The following is a 22,472-nucleotide window of genomic DNA, read 5'->3' on the forward strand; positions in this document are numbered from 1 at the left end:
CTATTAAAAGACCGAAAGCGGCTGCGCACATTATTTGATTAGACATAAGCCTTACGATATCTTAAAGAGTATACAGTGGTACCTCGGGTTACATACGCTTCAGGTTACATACGCTTCAGGTTACAGACTCTGCTAACCCAGAAATAGTACCTCGGGTTAAGAAATTTGCTTCAGGTTGAGAACAGAAATCGTGCAGCAGCGGCACAGCGGCAGCGGGAGGCCCCATTAGCTAAAGTGGTGCTTCAGGTTAAGTACAGTTTCAGGTTCAGTACGGACCTCTGGAACGAATTAAGTACTTAACCCGAGGTACCACTGTATACACACTCAAGTGCGTCATGTGTGAATGTGACAAAACAGCAAACAGATGTATTACAAACACATGCTTGTCAACTTCCTGTGGAGTGGTACACCCAGGTTTGAGACTGCATAGCACCTCAAACGGCCTGATTTCTATTTTGATCAAATTTTTTAAAAAGTGTTTCCAAAGGGTCAACATACACACACTATTCCAGAGGCAATTATACCACTTTTAAAAGGTCTTGTGGTAAAGATAAACATCTCTTTGCCACTGCTACTGCTTCTAGGCTTCAGGTCTGTTTGTTGCCAAGTTACTGCCTTTGTTCATGGGACAAGCTATCCGGAGAAATCATTAATCCATGCCCAGCCTTGTCTTAGTTCCTTGTTCCTGGTTCCTTCTACTGGCAAGAGTAAAGTGCACTGAACAGAAACTAGAGAAATACAACCTGCAGCCATGGGCGATAGCCAGGAAAACAGTTATGAGAGGAGAGAATACAAAGCAGGTACGTGGTGGGCTTTTCCCCCTATAGATTGCTGGTTTGATCTGGGACTGACTGGTCACAAAAAGCCTCTGGCTTTTGAAATCTGTTGTTACTCTACCACTGTCGCCGCCTGATCTGGAAGCATTGTGTGCTTCTGCAAATGGAATCCTGGAAGGGGTTGGAATGCGATTTAATTAAAAGTGTATCTGAAAGTGGGAGAATGGAATCAGCTTCCATTTGCAGGGCCACTAAAAAGAAAAAGACTTCTGAGGAAAACTCAGCAGCAGTTGGGGAACCTCTGGTTCACTATGATCGACTTCAGGGAGGGGGTGGTATAAACATATCAGGCCCTCTTAAGGAGAGATGCTGTGGAACTTGACAACAAGCATAATCTGGGACCTTCTAGTGAAGGGCATGTAATGGTAACAGCCCCCAGAGCTACAATTTCCAGAGTGGTTTAACAATCCTCCTTCACAGGAGAACCGGGAACTGTAGCCATGGGAGGGGAATAAGGAGGTCTCTGAACAATTCTCAGCACCCTTAACAGTTCCCAGAATTCTTTGGGGAAGCCATGACTGTTTAAAGTGGTGCCATCATGTTTTAAATGTATGGTGTCAGTGTGGCCTAGAAGGGGTCAGCAAACTTTTTCAGTAGGGGGCCGGTCCACTGTCCCTCAGACCTTGTGGGGGGGCCGGACTATATTTTTGGGGGGGCGGGATGAATGAATTCCTATGCCCCACAAATAACCCAGAGATGCATTTTAAATAAAAGCACACATTCTGCTCATGTAAAAACACCAGGCAGGCCCCACAAATAACCCAGAGATGCATTTTAAATAAAAGAAGACATTCTACTCATGTAAAAACACGCTGATTTCCAGGCCGTCCACGGGCTGGATTTAGAAGGCAATTGGGCCGGCTCCGGCTCCCGGGCCTTAATTTGCCTACCAATGGCGCCTAGATAGTATGTTGGCTTTTTCTATATGCATGCATTGATATCTGGTGCAGGGTGCATTGAAAATGGGCTGCTGCTTCCTGAGCCATGAATGCCTCCTGTCTTATTCTGCTTCCTCTCTCCAGGGTCCAGCTGGGGTCGCCATGGCCCGCCATCTCTCTATCTCCAGCTGCCAAGCAACCAGACACTGCGTTTCCGTGGCAACAAGGCAGCGGCCTGGGGAGCCGCTTGGGAGGGGGCATCCAAACCTGAGGTTGACCCTCAGGAACTTGTCCCGGAATTTGTAGGAGGGGAGGAAGAGGAAGACAGCAAGCCATTGAAAGAGCTGCCCCTCTGCCTTGAGGAGAAACGGAAGCTCAGGTAGTGCCAGGACTCCTGGGTCCTTGAGAAGGGGGTGAAGATTGATACTCAAAAAATCCAAGGTGCTGCAGGCTTGGGCAACCTGTGACCCGAGGGCACATGCAACCCTCAGCTTAATTTAATGTAGATGTTGACCTTATCTGCATACACACCATAACATTTAAAGCACATTCCCCTCCCCAAAGAATCATGGGAACTGTAGTCTACCCCCTCACAGAGCTACAATTCCCAGCACCCTGAATATCAAATGGGGGTGACAGAAAAAGAGGCAGAAAAAAGAGGGAGAAAAGAGGGAGAAAAAAAGGAGATGGCCCCGCCCACCTGTGGTTCTGACCAAACCCTTTTTCTCTGGCCCTTCCCCACCACCTGTATACAGCCCCTGACAGGAAAAAAAGACCCCAGGTTTTCCAAACATTCTCATGGGGTAGAGAAAAGGGAAGCAAGAACATCTGGGAAAGAGAATAAGTGTTTGATGAATTTCTTCTAAAAGAGAGGTGTGCCCAGTTGGGGGGGACAAGGGTTGCAAGGGGAGGGGCGTGTTTTGACTGGAGGGTGCTGCACAGCAACTAACGCTTAATCTATAGGTCACAACCACATCCATTTGAAGCACACGGCTTTCTCCAAATAACTGCGAACTGCACTTTGTTCACTGGGAAATGTTGGGAAGTGCTCTGTGGAGGAAACTACAGTTCCCAGGGTCCTTTAGGAGAAGCCATTTGCTGTGTGGATGTGGCCTCCGTGTCACGTTTGTGTGGAAAATTAATTCACATGTAGAGAAGCTGAGGGGCAGCGTTTTATAGCATTTTGAGATATGGTGCTGTATTAGTTCATGTCAACGCTCTGAGGTTCCCAATAAGCCACCTGGGCTCTTTTCCTCCTCCCTGATCCTCCACCCCTTTTCAAGAGTTCTGCAGGAGCAAGCAGCCAGCAGGCTGAGTGGTTGGGAGCTCTGGCATGTGTGGAAGCGGAGGACACTCCGGCGTGTGAGGAGCCAAGCGAGCTCAGCAGTCGCCTATGGAGAGATGTGGAGGAGCACGCTTCGCCACATTGGAGGTATGGAGAAGGGGCTCTTAAACGTTTAGGTGCGAGGGGACAGAGTAGGACATGTTTTGTGTTTCATGGGCTCCGACTTGTCATCTTCTCTCCGCACAGGCCAGTTTGGAACAGGGATCCAGTCCTACTTTAACTTTCTCCGTTTTTTGGTCTTGATGAATTTTGTTGCCTCCCTGCTGGTGGCGGGGTTTGTAATTGCTCCGAATGCGGCCTTTGAAGCCTTGTCACTCAATCGGACAAGTCACCAGAACAGCAGTTTAGGTAAGCCATTGAGTAAGGAGGGATCCTGATTAAGGTAAGGAGTTATTTAACTCTTCAGCAGGAGCTGGACTTCCAAGGTTTATTGAGGCATGACATTTCTCTTTGAACAGGACTCCTATGCCTTGGACAGCTGTGTAGGAGAGAGAAGTTAAACAGGTGTAGCTTCTCCATCTCTGCATTTCTGTGGTGTGTGACCTGGTGTATTTCTAAGCCTGTCATGCAGGCATTAAAAGCTTGTCAAAAAAAATAGATGACACCCCACAGGGAAGGGGAATGGAGCTAAGAGGGTTGAATCACGGACTCCAGGAACCAATTCTGTAGAAGGGAAGGAAACTGATTTCATTAGAAAAGGTGTACCACAAGCTCATATATTTTGGTCCTGGTCTTGTTATTTTCTTTTTGAGCCCCTAAGCAGGAATGTGTTATGCTGCACTCAAATAAAACAACTCACCCCTCAAACTCTGTAATAAAGAGACCTTATTTTTGCATTCAAAAATATATTATGCAAACGCTAATTATGTTTCCATGTAGTTATCTTGTTCTCCATTATTTCTTGAGTTTTTCTGATTTAGATCTGAAATAATGGAAGCAGACATCTGTTGTGTGTGCATGTGTTAAGGTAATGACATAGAGGAAAAGGAGTAGGAGGAAAGTATGGAAACATCTCTGTGACACTAAGGGCTAGCCACTTATTTCTAAAAGTTTGAAGCTGAGCTTCTCCAGATCCTCCGCCCCCAGGAATATATGCAAGATATTGCACTTATCTACCAAATCCACAGAATGTACAGCCCTATTCTTAAAGCAGATCAAAGCATCTCCCTTTCTACCCTATCGGATCCCAGGACTCTTGGGTTCACCAAGAGATTAACAGGGTCTAACAGGCTAGAGAGCAATAGGCTTCAGGACTCCTTGATTCTGTGGGAATGGGAATGGAACAGGGACAGTGATCTCTTCTTTCTTCCCTTTCAGTGAATGAAGCTTGTCTGGCTTACAACCCCACACCCAGAGGCTTGGTCAGCTTTTTTTCCTACGTAATGGACCTTCTGTCAGGCAAGGTGAGAGGCGGTATCCCCAAGAAGAAACTGTGGAAGGCTGCAGCAGTGACCCATTTTCAGACTTGGTGTTCATTTCTCTCCCTGACAGAGTTTCATGGAGCTCACGTACCTCTTCTATGGCTACTACCAAAATTCAGCCGTCGATTTTGTCGGCTTCTCGTACAACTGCCCCCTGGCGTATGTACTGACAGCACTCTTCTACCTCCACTTCTCCCTGATGTGGATTGTACGGAGGTGAGGGCAACTTCAAGTCATCTTCCACACACCCCAGACAGAACTACAGCTCCAGGAATCACCTTTTTCTTTCTCTCCTATCCACCTTCCATAGATCAGTCTATTGCCTCAAACGTAGCCTGGTTAGTGAAGATGCTTCCCTCGGATCCTACAGCAACAAAGTCTTTGCTGGCTGGGATTTTGGCCTGGTGGAGCACAAGGCAGCACAATTAAAGCACAACAGTATTCGCTACGAACTGCGGGTAAGACAAAGCAGGCAAGCCAGAAAAAGAGCTTGATGTGTGCTAGCTGGCACTTAGGATTTGATTTCAGGGGTCTAGTACAAGGTCTGCTCATGGCCTCAGGCAAAGATGTAGACATGGATGGGGAACTGGATCTGGCCGTCAGGATAGATCAGGCATAGGCAAACTCAGCCCTCCAGATGTTTGGGGACTACAACTCCCATCATCCCTAGCTAACAGGACCAGTGGTCAGGAAAGATGGGAGTTGGAGTCCCAAAACATCTGGAGGGCCAAGTTTGCCTATGCCTGGGATAGATCATTATCTCCTCCACCCACTGTGGATCAACTTTGACAGGTGAGCAGCACCACCCATCTGTCAGTCACCTGACATCACAGTGATGTCACACATGATGTCAGACACAGGGCAAGTAGGCGTGGCTTGGCTGAAACGACCTGGTGGGCCAAATGGGGAACCTGGTGGGCTTAATTAGGTTTTCTCCTCCTTTGGCTTAGATCCTCCCTCACCTGCCTCCTCAGACAACTGGAGAGAGATTCCTGCCAGAGTCATTTGAGCTGATGAAACATCAATTGTTCCTTCTGGGGTTATTTGCCTAACAAAGCTGGTAAGTAGCCACCAACTTTGTTAGGCAAAATAACTCCAGTACTACAGTAATTTGGTCACTAAAAATGGCAGCTAGGGTTGCCATCTCCCACCCCACATCCCCTCAAGCTCCAGTGCTTTTCAACAGCTCTGTCAAGAGGGTGAAATTCAACAGGTGTAGTTTTCTACCCAGTTCCACTTTGCATGCTGCACACTATGCTTGTTGAAATTTCTGCCTAGTTTGCTGTTGGTTAAAAGCTACCAGAGCTTCACCAAAAAGGTGGCAATGTTAAGTACATTTGCCTTCTTAACTCCCCATCGAAGCAGTTGAATGGCAGGCAGAAATTCAACAGAGGCATCTTCTTCATCTGCATCTGGCTTTATTGGATTTCAGCCTGCTTTCCCCCCCGCCCTGTGCTGCGGGGTGGGACAGCTGAAAGCTGTTAATTGCATTTCAGCTTTTGACAAGACTTGCTAGCAACACATAGAACAAGCACTTTGATGCCTTTTTTTTTTTTTTTGTCCCTGGAGTTAACTAATATCCAGAACAAATGAAGATTTGGATAGGAACAATCTCACAGGAGATGCACACTGCTTAACCCTGCCCCACCCAACACCCTAGGGTGCTCAAGGGTCTCTTTCTCACCTCTTCCTCCCCATTTCCAGATGGATCTAGAAGAGGAGGCAGTTCGCAGGCGCCAGGCAGAGATGACCACGGCACAGCGCTCCAGGCTCTATGTCCTCCGTGGGGTGCTCAATATTCTGGTTGTGGGTCTGCTAGGAGGATCTTTCTACTGCATCTACCTGGCAGCGACATATTCCCAGTCACTTCTGGGAGGGGTAAGGAAACGGCTCTCACTTCACACGCAGGAGGCAGTGACGGTCACTAACTTGGATGCCTCTAAAAGATGATTAACAAAATTAATGGAGGAGAGGCTATTGATGGCTATTAGCCATTATGGCCATGCTTTGTCGCCATGTCAGAAGCATAAATGCTTCTGGATACTCGTTGCTTTAAACCATAGGCAGGAAGACACTCTTGTGCTCAAATCCTGCTTGCTACTTTCCCATGGGCTACTGTGAGAACAAGATGCTGGACTAGGTGGGCCATTGAACTGGTCCAGCAGGCTCTTCTTAAGTTCTTAAGCTGAGGCATGTGGGTGATATTCCTGGGTTGACTCAACACCATAGCTGTCAACTTACAGATTTGAAAATAAGGGACCAGCAGCCTCAAAAATAAGGGATCAGCAGCCAAAATAAGGGATTTTCCAGGCACAGATATGTTCAATTTCTGAGCCCCTCTGAGCCAAAGGCAGAAAGCCTAGCCAGCAGCCAAACGAAGCCTCAAGTGGTGGTTCCCTCAGCGCAGCAACCCGGCAAAGGGGATGCAGCAAAGAAAACCACCGTCCCCTCTTTGCTGGGAAGCGCTGAGCAAAGGCAAGTCCCCAGGCAACGTGGCCGGGCACAAGTCATGCAAGCTCCACCCCCCAGTCATTCTTAGACTCCTTATTGGGTGAGCAACGCAGCCAAGCAACACAGTTGGAGCCTCCCTTCTCCCTGGCCGGCAGGGAGGGAGGGAGAGGAGCTGCTTCCTTTGAAACCCGGGAAATTTAAGGGACATCATCAATAAGGACAGCAGCGGGACATGGCGCTGGGATAAGGGAGTTTCCCGCCAAATAAGGGACGGTTCACAGCTATTCTCAACACTAGCCTTCCCATTGTCTAGATGAACAGTCCAAGTACTGGGGGGGGGGGATGGACTGAGATTCTGCTTGCAATGGCTCTGTGTCTTTAACAGCTGCACAGCAGGCAGAAATTCAGCCAGCATAGCTTTGCCCATCGGTGCCTCACCACCTGCCTGCTGAAATTCTGCATGTATGAAGCCCGGTTTCTCACTCTCGGAGAAGGCAGATACAAACCTTGCTCCATTTCTCACTGCAGCCTTCTTGCCCCCAGATTAACCTCTCTCTTTCTCTCTCATTCTGCAGACAGACTCCCAAGTCAAAGGCCAATTTGCCCTGGAGCTTCTGGTGGCTTATCTCCCGTCGGTTGTCATCACAGCTGCCAACCTCATTGTCCCAATGATCTTTGAGATCATTGTTCAGCTAGAGAAATACCCGCTCAGCTTCCAAATCAAAATCACGCTTCTCAGGTACAGGAAGTGCTGAGTCCTTGGGAGTGCCTGGGACACACCAGCCTCCTCTTGCAGAGGCACCTGTAGCTTCCACCTCTGAGTGACGGACAGGACTGAATTGAGCATCATGCTACGCAGGCTATAGGGTGGGAGCCAAGGCCATCAGTTCCTCTTAGTGAACAGTAGGGAGCCTGTCTGGATCACAGTAGCCCCTGAATTATTTTCAGCTCTGTTCTGAATCATAGCCAGGGCCAGATTAACAATCATGCTAAGTAAGTCGCAGAATGGGTGCCATTTACAATGTTTCTGTGAGATCTCCATTGTCAGCCATTGCTTCCTGCAGTTCCTGATTTCTCTTTGCAGGAACTGTACCATCATAGCCCAGGGATCATGCCTGGCTAGTGAAGTCAGGCACTAGTTGAGGGCTGGGTTGGCTTCAGGGGCCTGAGACTAGGCCCTGAGTGGGGCAGACGGTCAGTTCATGCTCTCATTTTGTATCAGGCTCATTCAGGCTGCAGGCAGCAAGGGCCAACAGAGCTGGAACATAACAAAATTGCATCATACTGTGAGTCTGACCATGGGTCCATCTAGCTCAGTGCTGTCTACACAGACTGGCAGCAGCTCTCCAGGGTTTCTGATGGAACTCTTGTAGCTTTACCTAGATTTGCCAGGGACTTGAACTTTAGAAGACCAGGAACAGGCCATCTCTCCCCCACCCACCCACCATTTTCCATGGTCAGTTGGCAAACCTACATATCAATCTTTCTGTCTGATAGGAGCGTCTTCCTCCGTCTTGCAAGCCTGGTGGTTCTTCTCATCTCTCTCTGGAGCCAGATCACCTGTGGTGGAGATAAACAGAACCCTGAGTGTCAGAAATGTGGCTATAACAATCATCTCCATCCGGTGAGGTTAGAGGGAGACAAGAGGTTTGGAGCCAAGACTCCTGGGTTCTCTGGGTGGAGGATGAGTGGGCTAGAAATCGTGATGCCTTAGTTCCCTAAGAGGAGCTAGAATTCAGCTGGCAACTGCAAGAGGTGGTCCTTCCCTTGCGGGGGCAGAATTTTGTCCAGCGGGGTAGGGATAAGGAACCATGACATGAAAGTTTAGGTGGCTTAAAGAAAGGGCTGTTCTCAACTATGATTCCTCAATTATATGGGAGAGAAATTGTGGGGCAGAGGGGAAATGGATAGTTATAAAATAAAATAAAAATATTGAAGTGTTTTTCCCCTGTCCTTCCAGTGCTGGGAGACCTCTGTGGGGCAGGAAATGTACCGGCTGATGATCTTTGACTTGCTTGTCATGCTGCTTGTCATGCTGTTTGTGGAGTTTCCAAGAAAGTAAGTGTTTGATACCCCCCATGTTAGGTTTACTTGCTTTCTTATATCCCACCCTTTGACTAGAGTCCTCAAAACGACTCCCAATGTTTATAAAATACAATTGACACACCATGGACCATATGCTAAAAACCCCCCACTACAACCAGCCCCAATGGAACAAGTGCCTCCCCATCTGATGTGCTTTCCCACACAGCATTGGTATAATAACATGGCCAGCATTAAATCACTTGGTTTGGAGATTTGTTTAATTTGGTGGTGGGGCTTATAGTGGGGGACAGCTTTTGTGTGTGTCCTTCCTTCCTTCCTTCCTTCCTTCCTTCCTTCCTTCCTTCCTTCCTTCCTATGTATGTGTTTAGTTTGGCCTGCCAGCTGAGAACAGATTGTTTCCACACCAAGAATTCCCATACTGTCTGTTATTTCCTCACTTGAATCCAGTGGATTCACTCTGTGGAATCAAGTCAACATTGTTGCCCTCTGACTGTATTCCATTGCTTTTGTGTTGTTCTCCTATCTTTCTTCAAACCTGCTTTCTCTGCCTTTCTTTCATTTAAAATGCAGTTACAGCACCAACCTGTTCTATGTTCTAACAAAATGCTATTGAGGCTCTTAAGGGTTACTGTGGCTTTAAGGAGCAACTTCCTCCTTGCCCCCCCTTTCCTATTCAGCATGGTAATAACATTGCCCGATGACAGCTTTTTAATTGCTTCCTAATTATAAGGGGAGAAGTGGGGGAGCTTCCATTACTGATTTCCCCTCATTATTATTTTCTTTTCATGTTTAAATTATGAGATAGAGCTCTGTTGAAATAAAACTAGCAATAATAAAGTCTGCTACGTCCCAAGACGGGAGTCAGAATGCACCATCAGACTTGATGTCATCCCTGTGTTTGTGTCATGTAATAAATTACTTTGGCTGCAGTCCTATACCCTTACTGGGAGTAAGCCCTGCAGAACCCAGAGGGACTTGCCTTTTGAACACATGCGTTTAGGATGGCGTGATTTTCCACACAGAGTAATTAAAATACAAACAATAGTGTTGGTTTGTTTTTGTTTCTTCTTCCCACTCCCCACATCTGTTATGCTGATGTTTAGGCCCTTCTATCCCACACTAACCTCATTCACTCAGGCTCTGAAAATCTGAAGCAAGAAAGGCTCAAAAGCAATTTTAGTATTTTGTATGAAAAAGGTGTTTTCCTAGCATGCATCCTTGCCTCAGTTCCTGTTTAAAACTTGTCTACATTTCAGAATAATTAGCATACTATATAATAAAACCATTCCCCACCACCACCCTTGGGAAGATGCAAGCCTAGCTGAGTGTATAGCAACCAAGGGCGCCAACTTGAATAAAATATTTGGGAGGCTCATCTCGCGATCACAATACTCTGTGTGCATACATCATTTGAATGGCAGTGCCCATTAACTTTGCGGGAGCTCTGCCCCCTCAAATGTTTTTTTTTTAGGGTGCTCAGAGGGAACTTGGCCCCTAGGAGTTGGCTCCTATGATAGCAACAGAGTCCTGGGCACCAGTGGTGTAGCAGGTAGGATGTTCTACCTGCTAGGTAGACCTAGGAAGCCCTAGATTCCTATCCTACCATGACCATGAATCTCAGTGGCCTTGGGCCAATCACACAGGTTGTTATCTTCAACTTAAGTTCTACTCAAGAGTAGGCCCACTGAAATGAATTAAGTTATTCATGCTCATTAGTTTCAATGGGTCTCCTCTGAGTAGGACTAACACTGGATACAGCCCTTTCCCAGTTTTCTTCAACCTTAGGTTCCCAAATATTGCTAGACTTCAACTGCTGTCATCTCTGACCATGGGCTATACTTACTGTGGATGATGGGTGTTGTTGTCCAACAACATCTGAGAGACCCAAGGTTGAAGAACACTTGGACTTAGCCAGACCTACTTCACAGGGTTGCAGCAAGAATAAAAGGAGGTGTGGGGTGGACCATTATTTGCCACTCTGAGCTTCCCGGAAGAAATTTGTAGTATAAATGGAATGAATGACTGGAGGAACAGAAGAGTACGTATTTGTGGCTGGGCTGCAGGTGTCAGATGCCAACTGTGGGATCCATGCCTGCCTTCAGCTTCTTTTCTTTGCCTTCTAGGTTGCTGGTGACTGCCTTCCCTACCTGCCGCTTGCTGAAATTCTGGGGGCAGCAGGAGTTTGTGGTGCCTGGCAATGTCCTGGACCTGGTGTACGGGCAGACCCTGTGCTGGACGGGGGTTCTTTTCTGCCCGCTGCTGCCTGTACTCAATACCATCAAGTATATTGTAGTCTTCTACTTGAAAAAGGTGACTCTGGGGATGGGGAGTGTTTAATCTGCTTAACATTTCTCCAACTGAGTTGCAACCCTCATTTCAAAGTTATGAATGTTCTCTGGCTATGAACTGGGCAACCTTAGTTGCAAAGGATTCTGGGACATGTTCAAAGTGGCATGCTTAGTTCAGTGCGCCATCTGCCCAGGCCTTCCGGGATTACAGCGGGAGGGTCCCCCGAGCTCTTTTACATTTTCTTTCCCTCTTCCTTCCAGCTAACCCTCTATGCCAATTGTCGTCCGGCCGAACGGACGTTTCGTGCCTCCAGCTCCAACTTCTTCTTCCTGTTGGTTTTGCTTTTGGGTCTGGCTATTTCCTGTGTCCCTGCCCTCTACAGCATGTTTGTGTAAGTATAAATGCACCCCCTCTGAACCCAACCGCCTCCCAATAGCTGTAACAGAGCCATTTGCAGCCACAATTGTTGTTCGCTGCTGGCACATCTTGTGTCTTAAATCTGACTGTGGGGACTTAATGTGCTCCTTTGTGCAAAATTGCTTGCCCCCGCCTCTAAAAAGGGAAACCCAAAAGGGCTGGCTAAAGTATAGTGAAAAACCAACACTAAGGTATACACATGGGCAGTTAATGACCAAGGTCCTTGCAATGAAGGACATGATGACAGAATTAGAGAATTAAGAGCCTAAATGGCTGGCTGCTCTATAAAGAATGGAGGGCTAAGTAGAGAATTTGGAAACCATTAACGCTGTAGGTTTGGAAGGGTCTGCAGCTCAGTGGTGGAGAATGTGCTCATCATGCAGAAGGTCTGAGGTCCAATCCCTGGAATCACCAATTTAAAAATTATTTTGCGATGGGAAGAACTCTGTTCATCTAAAGCAGGGGTGAAGAACCTGTTGCCCTCCAGATGCTCCAGAACTACAACTCCCAGCATCCCCAGCAAAGTTAGCCAAAGGCCAGCAATGATGGGACTGTTGTCCTGCACTATCTGGAGGGCCAAATGTTCTCCACACCTGATCTTGAACAGCTTGGTGTCAGTCTGAGTAGGCAATTCTGAGCTAGAAGGACAATTGGCCCAGCTCTGTAAAAGGCAATTTCATACTGCTCCCTCATCTGAGTGAGAGAAGTAACTGAGCAAGGATCCCTTTGCTGTTAGATCTGTGGTTTCCCATTCCTGCCCCCCAAGATCTTGTTATGGGTTTGGAGGGTCAGTATGGATGATACCCATGGGGTCCTTTCAAATCTCATGTCTGTGGTCTTAGAATCTATGAGAGAGAACCTGCTGAATCAGATTAGTCTCTTTGTTAAAGTAAAGGCCTTGGTTGGACGGTTAAGTAGTGCAATTTGCATAGGATAATAGAATCATAGAGTTGAAAGGGACCCTGGGGGTCATCTAGTCCAACCCCTGCAATGCAGGAATCTCAATTTGATCATACATGACAGATGGCCATCCAACCTACCCAAAGAGGAGACAAATGGGTGAGCCTTTTCCAACCTCACCTTGCTGGAGGTCATCATTATCCTTGTAGTTGTTTCAACAGACAACTGGCCCTGCAGAAGCTGGGAATATTTTCATGGTAACTTTTGATGCTTTTCATGTGTGTAACCTTGAAGTTGCCCTTCACACCTGCCACTGCCAATTCTTCTGCTTTATCCCTGCTCTCTCTCTCTCCTCCAGTTTGCCTCCTTCGAAGGCCTGTGGTCCATTCCGGGGGGAGCCCACTATGTGGAACACTGTCAGCAGTGCTATCTCTGAGTTACCCCGCACTGCCCGGGACTTCTTTGGATATGTGGGCTCCATAGCATTTGCTGTGCCCTTGTTCCTGCTATTGAGGTGAGAAGGAGCTGGGTATCGGAATGTGATGCTAGTGTGGTAAGGTTCAGGTATGGATTTGAGGAGTAAAAGAGAGAGGTCTTCTGAGTCCAGAGTCCGTCTTGTGGAATGGAAAACACTGATTTATTTAAATTCTTTTTACCCCATTGTTAAGGTGCAAAAGACACTCAGCATGGCAGTTTACAATGATCACCAGTAAGATGGCCCCTCTCCTCAGGTTTACAGTCTAAAGAGCACAGCACAAAAGGAAATAAAATTGGGAGGGAGGAGGAAAAAAACCAAACACAGGTGCTAGTTTTAAGTTACAAAGTTCTTTGGGGTTCTTTTGCTGTGTGAGGAAGCAAGCTCTCTATGGTTGATCCTTCTCTGGTTGATCCCCTCCTTGCTATTCTTCTTTTTGGGATATGGAGGGAGCAGCCTCACAGCGCAATGGTCCCCTGATGGCAGAGACCATTGTGTGCTGTCTTTCACCTGTATAGTCTCAGGGGAACTGCAATGCCATTGCCACCTGTCTCCTCTCATCTGTCTTTTTTCTTTTTAAACCTTCCTAGCATCCTCATGTTCTTCCTCAAGGCACTGGCTGACTCCTACAGCTCTGTGGTCAAAGGCCTTAAATGGCAGCTCCGTTTGGTAAGTGGTTCCTAACAGGTTGGGATAGCCAGTGTGATGCCTTTCAGGTGGTTTGGACTGCAACTCCCACCTTCCCCATCCAGCATGGTCAATGGTGAGGGATGATGGGAGTTGTAGTCCAACAATATCTGGAGGACCCCACATTCTCCACATCTGACAAGGGTCACAGTTAAAGAATGGGTGGGTAGTGCAATCCACTCTCAATCAATTTTATTCTATATAGCCAAAGGCCTTTACAATGGACGACAGAGAATAAAAGGAAACTTTCATCTAAAATCATAAAATGTAACCTGTAGCAGTTTACAGCATCAAAAGAAATTTACAACATAAAAATTTAAGATTGGAGTGCATTCACATAGCTAGAACGGAGCTTCTTGGCTGCCAGTGCAAATTTGGCTACCTGGTGTGTAATATATAGATGTTTATCTGCTATGAGTTCCACTGTCACTTCCTGTGCGGATCGACCTGGAAGCCAATTAAGAATTGGCGATATAAATTTTCCTCCAGGCGTTGTATACAAGGGGCAAGTCCAGCGTTGACAGGTTCAAATTGGCAGACTCAGAGGAGGAAGAGATTAACAGTGTGGTGCACACATTGATAAATGTTTTGGAAACTGAGATAATTTCCTCTCTGTTAATTCTGTTATCAGTGGCCACCAAAAAAGTTCAGTGGGAGTGATTCAGTATCTGGCTTCGTTGATAGTAGGGCTGGGAATACAACGGCCACTTAAGCATCAGTCAAAGAGAAGACACTGCTTTGCATAAAGTTTACACATGCATAGATCAGAGGTGAAAAATATCTGTCAAATGCAGCCCTTCAAGCCTCTCTCTGGCCCTCAAGTCGCTTCCCCAGGCCACCGCACACACTTACCCTGGCTTTTGACACTTGAGGTGTATGCTTTTAGGACTCAACTTACTATCTTCTGCCAGTATCAGGAGGAAACCTCTGCTGCCAGCCACAATAACCAGTGTGATGCTAGAATAATCTAACTTGCTATTCAGCAGTTTCTTTAAAGATGTCCGTCCCATCACTATCCTGGTTGTGTGTTGAGGGGGGGGGAGAGATGGGGGAGAGAGAGAGATATTGTGGTAGGTGAACTCCATCCAAAATGGAGGGAGAGAGGAAAGGAAACCTAGTAGCATCCTCTCACCATCATTTCCAAAGTTGAGGGACGAATTTTATTTCTTCTCCCTCTTAGAAGAAAGGCAGATCTCATTTTTTTTTTTTATTAAAAAGGAAGACTAAATGCTGGAAAATGTTAGTGATTATATGGGCTCCTTCACTCAGTGCAGTATAGGAGAGATGATGAGATAAATGCCATTGTTTTTAATTTTCTCTTTCTGTCCCTCAGGAGGGTCAGGACAAACTTTTCCTGGTGAAACAGATCTCTGAGCTGAGCCAGTGAAGCAAATGGATGCATAATGAGAGATCTCTTCTTCTCATCAGAAAGAATGTTAGGATATCACTGATTTTGGCAGTATTGATTCTGCAGATTCCATCAGCTCTGTTCTTCCATACTGGATCCCCTGGCTTTTTCACCATTCTTCATAGACAGGACTCTGACCAATTTTGCTCTATGACAAATGTATTGTTATGTTTTATGGGTGCCAGAATGGTCTCACGTACACAGATCCTTGACCCAGCTTTGAAGTGAAATGCTGCTAGATATGTAACTGACACAAGAAACAAACACCTGTTGGGAAATAGGGTTGCCATATTTCAAGCAGTGAAAATTTGGACGGAAAAGTTTTCAAAGTTGTTGGACATAGGGGAACCCTACCTGAAAAGCTACTAACTTGGGAGTCTGACTTGGAAGAAGGCAGCTTCCTGTGTTCCTAATATCTAAAAAAATATGTGCCCCCCCCCTTGGAACAGTGTTTCGTTATATGTAAATGTTATGCATATTCAATAAAATTTTATGCTGATTTCTTAATTGGGTGACAGCCTACTAACAAAGGAGACTTTGCACATTAGTTCAGGAAGAGTTGGGACATTTTGAAGTTTATTTGTTTACCATTATGTAGTTATGAGTTCACCTGTGTTTTCTTAATGTATTTGATGAATGGTGAGTGGCTTTGGAGTACTGGTGCTGAGGACACAACTGTGGCTGAAGTAAGGGAACTACCTGCTTGGTAGGTGCACCCACCCTGTGGAACGGCCTCTCATCAGATATTAAAGAGTTTAAAAAAATATGCATTTTGTAGACATCTGAAAGCAGCCGTGTTTCTGGAAGTTTTTTATGTTTGATGTTTGGTTTTGTCCCTTTATATTTTGTTGGAAGCTGCCCAGAGCAGCTGGGGTAGCACAGTCAGATGGGCAGAGTATAAGAAATAAATTCCTCCGTACAGTATAACACATAATTGAAAACGTTTCAAAAAGTGTAGCTTTATGCAATGTGTGTTGAGGCAAGAGGGAAATGACTGTTTCGAATATATGAAGACTACTACTGAGAATAAGCGGTAGTCGGTTTATGTCGGAGACTAAAACGGGGGTCATTTTCCGTTTCTGATGTAATCTGGGCACACGTGCAATAGAAGCTATTATTGGAAGAAGACTTGTAACAATGTGTCGCAAGAACGGAGCACCTCCCGGGAAATCGGGGGTTTGATTTAGATGCAGTGACGCAGAGCCTAATAAATTCTCAGGCGCCGTCACTGAAACGAACGTGTGTGACTCTGCACCAATCAAGCCGCGGAACCAAAGGAGCACGAGCCAATCAGAACAAAGTACGAACTCAACATTCCGTCAGATTGTAAGAGCGGCGCGAGATGACGCAAGGGGCACGTACAGAGACGGCGCGAGCACCCCACCAATCAAAAGCAGAGGGCGGAGCCGGAGAATAGACTGACACCGGAAACGGAAGCTGGGAGGGAGGAGGGCGGAAGCTTCGGAAAGAAACAGCAAGAGCCAAAATGAACATTCTTCCCAAGAAGTCATGGCACGTGAGGAACAAAGACAACGTGGCCAAGGTGCGGCGGGACGAGGCGGAGGCCGAAGCGCAGCGGCAGAAGAAGGAGGCCCGAGCACTACTCGCTGAACAGGAGGTACGTTGTCGTCAAGGCGCATGCGCGAAGATTTGCGCGTGCGCAGTTTTCTAGTCTGAGCTACGTCTCCATTGCGCATGCGCGTACTTAGGCATCTACTTTACCAGTTTAAATTGATGTCAAAAGGCAAACATGAGGGTGGTGGTTGGGCGAGTGGAACATGGCGGAGAAAAGCCAGGCGAAGCGCTTACGGGTGGGAGAAGACAGGACAATGGACTGGCGCAAATGGAAGCAGGAAAAGAAGAAGGAGAAGAAGAAATAGAAGGAGCTGAAGCTGTTGGAGAGACTGGAGAAGAAGATGATGCAGGAAGTGGCAGAGAAACAGAAAGAGGAGGCAGAGCCCATTGAAGATAAAGGATGCAACTACACAGTCAGCGTCGCCCTTCCGGGCTCCATTCTCAGCAACACCCAGTCGGCAGAGTTGCGGACATACCTTACTGGGCAGATTGCCAGGATTTGCGTCATCTTCTGCATGGATGAGATTGTGGTGTTTGATGAGCAAGGGGAGGATGCAAAGACAGTGGAAGGTGAATTTGAAGGGATCAAGAAGAGAGGTCAGGCCTGTGTGCAGCTGGCCCGGATTCTGCAGTACCTGGAATGTCCCCAATACATTAGGAAGTCTTTTCCCCCCAAACACCAAGACCTCCAGTTTGCAGGGCTCTTAAACCCCTTAGATAGCCCCCACCACGTGTGGATAGGTGAGGAATTGGAGTATTGGGAAGGAGTGGCTTTGTCATGACCCACCAAGCCTGGCCGGGGATCCTTTCTGAACTGTGGAATGCAAAAGAAGGTACAGATTGATAAGTAGCTGGAGGCAGGCCTTCGTGTTACAGTGCATCTCAACCCACAGAAAAATCCAGAGAGCCAAACACAGAAGGGGGTGGTCGTTTCATCACACCAGTTTTGAACTGCTTCTGGGCTCTACTGGGGCTACAGTGTCTGCTTGGCATCCTGTCTGAGTGTTGTGTTTGCTGAGTCCCCGTATAAAGAAGGCTACGATCTCTCCATTGGAACCTCTGAGCGAGGGACCTCTGTGGACCAGGCAACACTGCCTCCTTTCAGACATGCTTTGATAGTTTTCGGAGGCTTGCAAGGCCTGGAGGCAAGCGTGGACATGGACCTGAACCTGGAGGTCACAGATCCAAGCACCTTGTTTGACTTTTATTTGAATACCTGTCCAGGGAAGGGCAGCCGCATCATCAGGACTGAGGAAGCAATTCTCATCTCTCTGTCGGTGCTGAGACCTCATATCAACAAAGCAGTGAAGAAAGGCAGTGGCCTCTGAATAGAAGCAGAAACTCAAGCATCCAACACGGGCAGACCATCATCAATCTTTACCTCTTCCAGCCAACTTAAGACCGAAATGTGAAGCCGGACCATCTTCTCTCTCTGTTGGGAGGTCAGGAAACTCACCTCCCGGTTGCCACTGGATGATTTGAGAGTGGAACAGGTTGGAGCATCCAGACACAAATAGAGGGGGAAAGGGGGAAGGACTTTGAGACCAGCTCAGCTGCCACTTCTCAGAATCATCAAACTTGGGAAACATTGAAGACCTAAGTGTGGCGATTGACTGGGGGATGATGCCCTCTAGCCCAAATGCAATCTGTTGCAACCACATTCATGTTTAACACAGGAGCAACAACTTCATCCACAAAATTAGGACTGCTATACCTACAGTTTAAGAAGAAACGTATCAAGTGTGTGACCTAATGTGATAATATTCCAGTAGTATCTTGATCAATGAAATGGCCAGACCTTTTTAGGTGTAAACCAGTGGTTCCCAAAGTGGGCAATACTGCCCACTGGTGGAGGGCAGTGCAATTACTTAGCAGAGAAAAAAGGACTATCAGGTGTTAAAAAGCTGGTATCACTGGATCAAGTTCATCAATTTTGTTGAATTAAATTAAATAGTTTTAATTGGGGGGGAGGCAAACATATAAAAGTCAAGTATAATGAAGCACCTCAATTCATACACACTATTTCCAAAACTTGCTATATTAAATAGTTAACCACCAGTTACCATTGTTGTGAATGTCACTGTGCTTGATCCTGCATACATTTGAGCATTGAACAGAAGTGTTCCAGACATAAGATACCTCTTGCATTTCATAGAATATTATATATATTTTTCTATACCCAGGAGTGTGTACATATATGCTACTCTGCCAACTATGGATAACATTTCATACATCAAATTTAACGGGCTGTAGTCCACAGAAATGTGTGTCACAATAAACCTGATAGTCTTAAAATGCCACACGAATTTGTGTTGCTGCTCTTGTGTTCGTATTGTATATATACCATGTTGCTGCCTTTTTGTTTATAACACTTGCTCTTGACTTCTGTCCATCCAGTTCTTTGTGAAAATACATGAATTTAAAATTGGTGGGCTTAGTGGTTCCCCAAAACGTGCACACACTTAACATTTTTGCTTTGTCCCAGTCTTATTCTATCATAACTCCTGTCTCCAGTAATAGAATAGATTTATTGTTAATTTGACTGCAAAGTGGCTATCTTGCAATGAGCCACAGGCTTTTAGAGAATAATGTAAGAGACTGGGAAGGAAAGGGCAGGTTGGCTGTCGTGGCAGAGAAATATGCCACAGCAAGGTAGCTATGCAGGCAGGGAGGGCAGGGAGTTGCACCTTGGGCAAATTCTTCTCCTTTGATCCTAGGCCCGGACTGAATTCCTACGCAAGAAAGCACGCCTGTCAGCTCCAGGAGGTGATGACAGCAGCTCGGACATCCTCGCTTTAGGCTCAGAAAGGCCCTCACGCCATCTAAATCTCTTTCAAGAGTTGGAAGAAAGTGGCAACAAAGAATATGAGGAGGAGAAGAGGCAAGAGAAGGTAATGGGAGGAGGGGAGCTTGTTGTGGAGGCTTTCTTTTCACCAGCTGCAAACTTGGTGGTCTAAAGGGCTCCAACCCAGCCAGGGTGCAACATGAACTCATTTGCCCCACTTGCAGAAAATAACTCTGGCAGAGTTGGCGTGGGGTGGTTTGGGCTCTTGCTACCCTCTGGCTGTGCAAGGGCAAAATGTGGAGGGCTTGTAGCATACATATTCAGGGGTTTATTTATCTGGCAAAGAAATTTATTTTTGGAGTATCTGCTCCCACGTGCCTGTCATACATATGGAACCCTGGTTTGCCATGTCCTTTGTGCTCGATGTGCTTCCCCTTCCAGAAAATATAGGCTTCCAGCTTCCATCCTTTTGGGTTAGCCTTCATTGTAATCTGTTACTGCCTGGTAAATACTCACTGGAAAGAAAAGAATATACTGCAGTGAGGGCCAGTGAATGGTCTGGGAGCATCCAATGCTGTAACATTGTTGAAGCGAAGTGGATAGAGTAGTATCTGGGTTGGGGATAGCCAATACAACCCCTCCATATGTTGTTGGGACTCCAACTCCCATCAGCCTTAGCATGGCCAATGGTCGGGGATGATGGGAGTTATAGTCAAGCAGCACCTTTGGCTTCCCCAATATAGATGGTCTGAATTTTGTTAAAGGGGGAATAGGGATGTAAGTTGACAGTCCATGGAGCAATCTCGCACAGGCAGCATTAACAGTGCTTCGACTAACACTGCTTTGGGTTATTTCACTCCTCCCAGGAGCGTCGGGAAAAAGCTCTGGGTATCCTCACGTACTTGGGCCAGAGTTCAGCAGAGGCCCAGACGAGTCGTCCCTGGTACCAGGAGCTGCCAGAACGCAGTGAGGCCATCGCCAAAGATGAGAAGCTGAAAGGGAAGTTGGATCCCCTGGCCGAGATGGAAAAGCACTTGCGGAAGAAGAAGGGATCCCACAAGAAAGATGGGAAGAAAGACAAGCGGGAGCAAAAAGGAAGCGGAGGAACTCTGGCTTTCAGGTGCGTTCCTTTAGCAGCCTAGGACACTGCTGCTCCTTCCTGCTGGCTGAGACTGGACGCCCCAGACAACAAACACCCACCCTTAGGAGGGGCGGGGGAGGGAAGCCACACATGTGGGAAATGCAAGGTGTGCGTTTCAGGTAGCACTTCCCATCTGCAGGTGGCTGCTCTGAAAAGAGGAAAATGCTCTTTTGTATAAAGGGGAGGTTTACAGAGCAGCAGTTACAGCCAAGTCTTAAGAAAGAGGTCAATGAGTGTGAGGGGGTCGTTTGCCTACTTTTGTGCTGCTTCAAAGAATCCAGCTCTCAGAGATAAAATACTTAACAGTAATTTGTCAAAGTAATAAAATTGACTCCTGCTCTGTTGCAGGGTGGGATATTGGCCCTGGAAAGGTGGTGGTGGAGGACTGGAAGTTCAGCCTTTAAGTATTGCCCCCTACTGGTCAGACAGTGCCCTTTTGTCAGGTGTTGAAAGGAGAATATAGGGCAGGTGTGGGGAACCTTTGGCCTGACAGATGTTGCTGAACCTCAGCGCTACCCCTAAACTTACGTCCCCGCCCCTACATTTTATTGGCAATAGCCTCTGTCGCCTCCCAAAACAGCAGGACAAGAGCACAAAATAAAGGATTCCTGTAGGCAGGATGGTGAGGATTACAGACATTTGCAGGGTCCCATCAACACTTCAGTTTCTAACCCAGGCATGCGGAACCTTAGCCCCAGGTGTAAACTCATCCTTCTGGGGCTCTGTTTGGCTCTTGAGACTTTCCAGGCTGCATCCTTCTCCATCAGCTCCGCTTTGCACCCTTAAACTCTGATAGAGGATATGTAAGTGTAAAAAAAGCTAGTCTACTGTGTACAAAGGTAAAATTCGTATTTTTTGCTTTTGCCTCTGGGCCTGCCTACCATCAGAATGCCCTCTGCCAATAAAGCCTCTGGGCTGAAAAGGGCTCCCCACTCCTCTTCTTAAACCCTTTTGTTTCCATTTCAGGCCTGCCCCTTCCTCAGCATCGTCGCCATTGGAGCAACTGCGCCAGGAGAGGTTGCGCCGCGAGAAGGCAGAGCGAGCCCGGGCTGAGAGCCTTCTAGCCCAAAGGGCAGGCACCCTCCCACTCCAGGAGGAGGAAACGGATGAAAGAAAAAGGGGCTACAACTCTCAGTTTAACCCGCAACTGGCAAGAAAGAGGGTCTGGGAACCACAGTGAGGTGTCGTGCAAGCGTGATACTACCAGACACTGCAATGAGACAATAGCAGTAGCAATGCTGTCAGGGAAAGCATGTTATCCTGCGGTATCAAGAGAGGAATGCTGTCAGAATCAATTTTCTTCAAGAGGAATATGCCTAATTTTCTTCTTTCTCGATGCAACGTATTCTTTATTGAATTCATACCCTGGCCTGGGGCGTGGACACGTTCTGGTCAATGTACAGTAATCAGGATTAGGCTGAGTAAGACTTTGGCATGTGGGCTTCAGTAATACACACACTCACCTTATCACTATCGTTTTCTAGATTAGGGCCAGGCCAGAGGCTGCTCCACCAGCTATGCAATCAATCAGTTGCCTGCCTTGGGACCGTTGTGTACAATCGCAGTTGGATAACAAGTTCTGCCTATTTTCACCCCCGTCCCCTTCCAAGACCTCACCTCTCCCTATTCATCTTTGTTTTCCTCAAGGAAATTGGTATAGGCCAAAGCCTGTCAGTATCTATTGTGCAGGATATGTGTCAGTATCTACTGTGTTTTGAAATGGATTCTGGGCAATAAAGGACGCAGAACGTCTGGTGCTTTGTGTTCATGAGTCTCCACAGGAAGTAGTAGCAGTGTCATCCTTCCACCAAAACGGCT

The 22,472-nt window shown here is 46.9% G+C and overlaps 2 protein-coding genes and 1 pseudogene across 3 annotated transcripts; all 3 read left to right on the forward strand.

Moving 5' to 3' along the window:
• Positions 1-391: 391 nt before the first annotated feature.
• TMC4 (transmembrane channel like 4) lies at positions 392-15,428 on the forward strand. Of its 2 annotated transcripts, XM_053361103.1 has the most exons (16): positions 392-800; positions 1,859-2,093; positions 2,998-3,146; positions 3,246-3,407; positions 4,377-4,462; positions 4,551-4,696; positions 4,791-4,938; positions 6,185-6,358; positions 7,507-7,670; positions 8,429-8,555; positions 8,892-8,989; positions 11,101-11,287; positions 11,527-11,657; positions 12,942-13,097; positions 13,649-13,727; positions 15,079-15,428. In XM_053361103.1, exons 1-16 carry the CDS (start codon positions 752-754, stop codon positions 15,130-15,132), a joined length of 2,145 nt encoding a protein of 714 aa, XP_053217078.1. In that variant the 5' UTR covers positions 392-751; the 3' UTR covers positions 15,133-15,428. The 2 variants fall into 2 exon arrangements, with proteins under 2 accessions (XP_053217078.1, XP_053217079.1); XM_053361104.1 differs by lacking the exons at positions 392-800; positions 1,859-2,093 and adding an exon at positions 2,404-2,587.
• Positions 15,429-16,566: 1,138 nt separating this feature from the next.
• Positions 16,567-22,407, forward strand: LENG1 (leukocyte receptor cluster member 1). Its single transcript, XM_053361653.1, has 4 exons — positions 16,567-16,771; positions 19,446-19,619; positions 20,380-20,633; positions 21,621-22,407. The coding sequence occupies exons 1-4, from the start codon at positions 16,640-16,642 to the stop codon at positions 21,832-21,834; spliced, it is 774 nt and encodes a 257-aa protein (XP_053217628.1). The 5' UTR covers positions 16,567-16,639; the 3' UTR covers positions 21,835-22,407.
• LOC128399850 (putative methyltransferase C9orf114) lies at positions 16,882-18,267 on the forward strand (annotated as a pseudogene).
• Positions 22,408-22,472: the final 65 nt, after the last annotated feature.

The sequence above is a fragment of the Podarcis raffonei genome, chromosome 13 (genome assembly GCF_027172205.1).
Source record: "Podarcis raffonei isolate rPodRaf1 chromosome 13, rPodRaf1.pri, whole genome shotgun sequence".
In the NCBI taxonomy this organism is placed as follows: Eukaryota; Metazoa; Chordata; class Lepidosauria; order Squamata; family Lacertidae; genus Podarcis; species Podarcis raffonei.